The sequence below is a fragment of the Arachis ipaensis genome, chromosome B10, assembly GCF_000816755.2.
Source record: "Arachis ipaensis cultivar K30076 chromosome B10, Araip1.1, whole genome shotgun sequence".
NCBI lineage: Eukaryota > Viridiplantae > Streptophyta > Magnoliopsida > Fabales > Fabaceae > Arachis > Arachis ipaensis.
Window position 1 is genome coordinate 111,343,737 of NC_029794.2, and position 6,826 is coordinate 111,350,562.

The 6,826-nt window shown below is 37.1% G+C and overlaps 1 protein-coding gene across 1 annotated transcript; it reads left to right on the forward strand.

Annotated features, from left to right (window-relative positions):
• LOC107623605 (uncharacterized protein slr1919) lies at window positions 7-6,605 on the forward strand. Its single transcript, XM_016325935.2, has 14 exons — window positions 7-425; window positions 604-730; window positions 850-1,096; window positions 1,866-1,907; window positions 2,429-2,500; window positions 2,641-2,776; window positions 2,889-3,046; window positions 3,649-3,733; window positions 3,833-4,002; window positions 4,232-4,393; window positions 4,645-4,803; window positions 4,991-5,251; window positions 5,432-5,701; window positions 6,041-6,605. Exons 1-14 carry the CDS (start codon window positions 353-355, stop codon window positions 6,290-6,292), a joined length of 2,214 nt encoding a protein of 737 aa, XP_016181421.1. The 5' UTR covers window positions 7-352; the 3' UTR covers window positions 6,293-6,605.

A 6,826-nucleotide genomic window follows, 5' to 3' on the forward strand; every position in this document is an offset into this window, starting at 1 on the left:
AGAAGACCCCAATTCTCCAAACGCATTGAATCCAAATCGAGAAGCAGAGCTGAGGGGCGGTTAACGGCACGGTGGCCGAAACTGTTGACAAGAGCCAACTACCCAACTCAGTGTCTACGCTACCACGTAGCACCACACGTGTCGCTTTCCTCTTGCTCCCAATAAGAGAGCCACCGTACTCACTCCGAATTCTGAAATGGCTCATACTCACTCGGCTCCCCCTCCCTCATCACTTGTCATGGCTCACTGGGTTCTCGTACGCATTTTTTCAAACACTTGGTGTTCCCAGGCTCTTGCTTTTCTTTCCTCAATTCTCTTTCACTGATACCACTCCTCAGCTCCCTCTATATCGATGAAGAGGAATGCCTTTGCCGCTGCCGCCTCCGCTCTCTACCGCCGCCGCCCATCCCTGCCTATCTCTCCAAGTACTCTTTCCATGCTTATGCGATTTCCATTCCATTTCGCTTTACTTCCTAAAATTTAGTGTTAGTATTAGAATTTGGATTTATGATTATATACCTGATTTACGGTGTTACTCTTCTTGTTGTTATGGTGTCTAGTGTCTTTGTTAGAGCGCGAATTATTTTCCTTTCTTTCTTTCAGATTTACGGCATGAGAGTGCCACTGGAAGTGTCTTACGCAAATGCATGCCGCTGGAATATCTAGAACTTGTTGAGGTTGGTGAGAGGCTGCATTGCTGGTCGCCGTCTTGCTTGTTGCACCGGAATTCGTGAGTTTCATTTGCCTCCCTTGAATTTGATTTCATGAATCAGGAAGCCATTTTTGTTTCATATTATATCTTTGCGTGTGCCTGGTTTCTTTTGGTTCATTGAGATGCTGTTGTTGCAGATATTCAACTGGCTTCACCAGTGTGCACGGTGAAACGCCATCTGCTGAATATGCGAGGAGGAGGAGGGAAACACTGGAAAATCAATTTGGGCGTGCCCTTGGAACTTACAGCTCCAAGAGCTTCAATGCTATCTACCGCTTTGGCCCCTTTTTGGCTCTGTACAGGGCAGCAATTATTTCATTTCATGTGTTAAGGCTAGCAATATGGCAGTTCTTCCTTCAAGATGTTGAAAAACGTGCAGTTAAGGTAAGGATTGTTTCTTGCCGATGCTTTTCATACACTTCCTAATGAAAAACATTATCCTTGGAGGATGGTTAGGATGGTGATTTAGGAGGACATATCATCATCGAGTTTGGTAACGCCTTTGCCTTAAAATACTGATGAATGAGGTTTTCGATTTTTATTTCCCAGCATGTATTTGATCAAGGATTATCACTGGACATAATTTGATGAAAATATTTAAGATTCTGGATATGAAAAAGGCCTTGAGGTTATAGAGCATTGAGACCAGTTTAAGAGTTTGTCATTCAACTAAATGTTGATGTGCACATTTTTACGATTTCATTTATTGTGTCCATCCTCCTTCAATTGCAGAAAAGAATGTGTGTGAACTTGTTTTGTACCATGTCCTTTATTTGGTCACTCAAGGTTGATACTTTCTGAGTTTGACATTGCTTGTATTTTTATGTACTGTTGGACCTTTTATTCCTTTGATATCTATTGGATGTTTTTTTATGCAAATTAGACCATTTTGCAATTTTTTCCTTTGAAAATTGCGGTCTTGTATCACATTTATCACTGATAAATTGGTTGGCTATGTAAAAGAACCCCTTGATTTTATGTCTAAATGTGCTTTCAAGTATGGCTGTATATTTTATTTCTTCTTTACAAGGATTAACTGACACTTCATATTTCTTCGAGACTAGAGTGTGGGTCCATACTATTTTATTATCATACTTACTAGGGTAAGAGAACTGACTGGAATGAGCAGTGATTTCAAAACTATTTTTTGCAGTTTCGTGAAACACTCATACGCTTGGGTCCTTTCTACATTAAGGCAAGTTTCTTTCACAGGTTACCTCCTAATATTTTCTGCTTTCATCTCCATCACTCACTCTTCTTCCTTTCTATTACTTGTTTTCTACTTTAACGTTTCAAGCATAGATTGCTATTAAATATACTTTCTATCTTGTACAAAATTTTCCTGGTCTACGGTAATAGTGTTTGGTTTCTCATGTTAAATAAATCTGCAACTGTTTCAATGATATCTGATACAATTCTTAGCTGATAGTAGTTATTTTCTCCACATTATTTGTTTGCTTAGAGAATCATTCACCTCCAATCACTTTTACCATTACCATGGAATTGCAATATTCATGCTTGCAATTCTTTTTGCTTTTATAGGATCTTTTGAAGTTCCATATTTTGAAGCTCTGTACTTTATATACGAAGCTTTTATTTTGTGGTCCATTTTCCCCTCATCATAATGACATTATACGTAATAGAGAAAATGTAAACAAATAATTGTTTATGAAAGTTCTTCTGTTTGACTAATCTACTCATTATTCATTATTACAGCTTGGGCAGGCATTGAGCACTAGACCTGATGTATTACCAAAAGTATACTGCCAAGAACTAGCTAAGTTACAGGTACAGAGGTCTCTTCCGTAGTTCCAGTCACATTGTACTTTTCAGAGCATGTAATCAAATGTTGTAGATGCATGCATCAATTGATTATTACCTGTCCATATCTGCTATCAACTTGCGATATAATTTGTTATTCATGCCAGGATCAAATACCCCCATTTCCAACATATGTTGCAATCAGATCTATTGAAACCCAGCTTGGTCTTCCTATTTCTGATATTTTTAGTGACATTAGCCCTGCACCTATTGCAGCAGCATCCTTGGGGCAAGTTTACAAAGGTTAGTTGCCAGGGAAGATAACTAAAACTTTATCAATAAGATATTTCTTCTTGTTCATAAATTTGGGTTGAGGAGGATTGAAATGTTTACTTTGTTGCTTCAAGTGTTGCAGCTCACCTGCATTCTGGAGAGTTGGTAGCCGTTAAAGTTCAGAGGCCTGGTATGTCACTTTCATTGACCCTTGACGCCTTGTTATTCCATATGATTGGAGGGCAATTTAAACGATTTGCCAAGGCCCGCAAAGATCTTTTAGTGGCTGTAAATGAAGTGGTGAGTTTCTTTTTATAAAGATTGTGAATTTCTGTTGGTTACATTGTATCATATTTTCCATCCTATGGGTGGGTATATTTAAGCATTTTTGTGAAGTGCAATATTTTCTTTAGAAATATTACATACATTGTTGTGGACTGTTTAGATAAAAATTTGTGTGCTATAGTCAGAAAGTAAATGACCTCCCTCTCTAAATTAATATTTTTAGAGGCAGGCAGGAGTATAATATTGATTCTTAAGAGAAAATAGAAAATAAAAATCTCAATTCTGATTAGGAGATACTCTCATACAGCGTGAGAGAGTACAGAGATACAGAGAAGAGTAAGAATCACGTGTTTGTGGGTCCCTCTTTCTTTTTTTTTTCTTTTTTTTTTAATGGATCCTACAATAGGATCACTGTATCCTATGTATGGTATAAATATGTGAGTATAGCCCTACTGATTAAAGGACTTCTTTTTTGAATTTTATCCAAGACATGGCTTCAGAGTGAATATTTTTCTTGTCATTATGTCTCAAAGATAATTGCCATTGAGACTGCCTGTGTCAAATTTCAGTTTGCTTTCAAATTGATTTATCTATTGGTTATTATTTTAATTTAACAGGTCAGGCACATGTTTGATGAAATTGATTATGTCCTAGAGGGGAAAAATGCTGAGCGCTTTGCTTCTCTATATTGTTGGTCTTCAAGTAAGTTCAATGCTTCTTTGATGAATGGTTCTTTCATACACAATTTAGCTTGGTGACCCACTTACATAGGGAGGTAATAACATGGCTGCAAAATTACAGGTGGTACCAATGTCGAACACAAACGAAGGAAGTCCATCAAAGCTCCAAAAATATATTGGGACTATACATGTACCACTGTACTGACTATGGAGTGGATAGATGGAATTAAGCTTACAGATGAAAAGGGGTTGAAGGAAGCTTCTTTGAACAGAAGGGAACTCATTGATCAGGTATTAAAGCAAAAAGCATTATTTGCCACATGCTTTGACTGTTTCAGTTTGTTTTATGACTCTTATTCCACTGCTTGTGTGCGCTCATGTGCATATCTTAAATTGATATGGTTACATGTATTTATGAATTGTTTTAAATAAACAGGTACATTAACTTTTGGCTCCATATTACTTAAGACGCTAGGCATTGCCAATTGATGTTCCTTGCCTCCTTCCTATGTCATTGTAGGGATTATACTGCTCTTTGAGGCAACTACTTGAGGTTGGTTATTTCCATGCTGATCCTCATCCAGGAAATCTTGTAGCAGTTGGTGATGGATCACTTGCATACTTTGACTTTGGAATGATGGGGGATATTCCTAGGCATTACCGGATAGGTCTTATTCAAATTGTGAGAATTATTTAAATATTTATTTGCTGACAGAAATATGTTTAATAGATGCAAGTATGCAACTGATTGAGTATTATTCCTATATAGTTTCTGCTACCTTTTATGGTAACTTCCTTTATGAGGTGAAATGTCTCCTGTGCATGCACTGTGCATAGATGATGTATTCCAATTTTTCTCTCTGATATAGCACCTTGCAGATTCATCATTTTTCTCAGTTTCCTGTACTAATGCCAAGTCTTAATTCCTTTCAGATTGTGCACTTTGTTAATCGTGACTCTCTGGGTTTGGCAAATGACTTTCTTTCTTTAGGATTTCTTCCTGAAGGGGTTGACATACATGGGGTTTCTGATGCACTGCAAGCATCATTTGCCCGTCGGACCAGTCGGACAGGTGAATCTCAAGATTTTCAGGTTTGTCATTTTCCTTAATCCTTTCTTGGATCAATTGTTTGCTGGATTATGGCTTTAGCTTTTTGCTGATATTATTTTGCGTTAATCATTGGCCTCAATATCTTTGGACATCTTCATGCATATCCATCACAGTGTATCATTTCATAGCACTTACTATTTCTAAGTCCCATCTTGCTTTGGATTTCAGGGAATTATGAACCAACTATATGATGTAATGTATGAATTTAATTTCTCCCTCCCGCCAGACTATGCTCTTGTCATAAGAGCATTAGGATCACTAGAAGGCACGGCTAAAGTTCTAGATCCTGATTTTAAAGTCATTGAGAGTGCATATCCTTTTGTCATTGGGAGACTTATAGCTGACCCAAGTCCTGATATGAGAAAAATTTTGAGGCAGCTGCTTATTCGTAATAATGGATCCATAAGGTGGAGCCGGCTAGAGCGCCTGGTATATTCTCTCTCTACTCTTCCACTTTGCTTCTTAAAGTAATTGTTATTATCTTGATGGTCTCATTCAATAATTTTGTATCATGTAATTAATTTCTGGATAAGGCTTATTTCGGCACTGAAGTTTGAACACTGCTCGGTTTTAAATTGTGGACTATATTAATATGGATTATTGTTTCAGATAGCAGCAATATCTGAACAGGCTTCTGATTTAAATGGAGATCCAAGTTCTGAGAAGCATTTTAGTCCCGTTTGGAAATTATTTGATATGCATGCTGTGGTTGATTCCACTGAAGATCTTTTATTATTCATATTATCAGACAAGGGTCTGAGAGTGCGTCTTTTCCTTCTTCGGGATATAGTTGAAGCAGCTGATGCATTTCTGCAAGATGAAGTGATTGATTGTGTGTTAAATGAGAACCCTCAAGAACAGAATATCTTCTTATTCGAGGTATTCTCTAACGTTCATCAGCCCGTTTATTTGTGGCAAAATCATTCTTTTAATATCCTTGTCCTGGTCTTCTCGATTGAAACTTCCATTTCACCACTGGATCATGTTGGCTGTCCAACACTGGTACATGTTGAAGTTTTTCGTTCTTTTTGTTTTTATCATTTCAGAAAACTCTCAAACATCATGAGAGTCAGAGTTGAACTACAAGGTTCACCATGATACAAACAAAACAAAACATAAATTTAAGCAAATTACAAACCAAACAAACATAAAATAAAGAAATACATCAAGATACGAAACAAGCCATCAACCCCTCCTTATTGTTGTGTATATTTGCAGGAGCGGGCTATGCTAGGAAGGATCGGAAAGGGATTTCAATACTTTCGTGAGGTGGTGAAGCTGGCACCTGAGGAGTGGACAGCGATGCTAATGAGGATGGCACTGAAACCTGAGGTCCATAAATTTGTTATAGACATTATTTCAGCGTTGGCTACACATTCCAGCCAGAAATTGCAAGTAGCTTCTTGGCTATATTTATCAAGGCTTGTTCACAGATGGTCAAATTCAGGTAGATATACTACACACCCTTGACTTTCCTGCGCTAGAAATTCCACGTGTCTTCTAGGCATTCTTTTTCTTTGGTATGAAGATGATTTCTTTCTGACTATAGCACATACCTCCCAAATTTTACGGTTTTCTCTTCTACTTTTTGTCAGCCCATAAAAGAGGATAATTTGATATTTATTTGATATATTTTACAATTTTTTAATCAATGTACATACATTTTTTAGTTTATTAGTGGAAAAAATACATGTGAAATAGATTGCATGCAACTTTCTGAGTTTTTCCCCCCTTCTTGTGGAGAGTACTTTTTATTAAGATGACGGATGACCCATATTTTTTATTTATTTTGTATCTAATTCAACATCAGTTAATTTTTATATTTACTTATTCACCAAAAATGTTAGTTATTTAGTATTTTCTACTTATTAATTATTAAATGAGTTGGTGCAATAGGATGGAAAATGTGGACTTTATGAGCTGATGTTGTAGGCTTGTATAGCGCAAACCCCAATTGATACGGTATCCGTTCAACTCTCAGATTCCAGCGTATGGTGGCTGCGT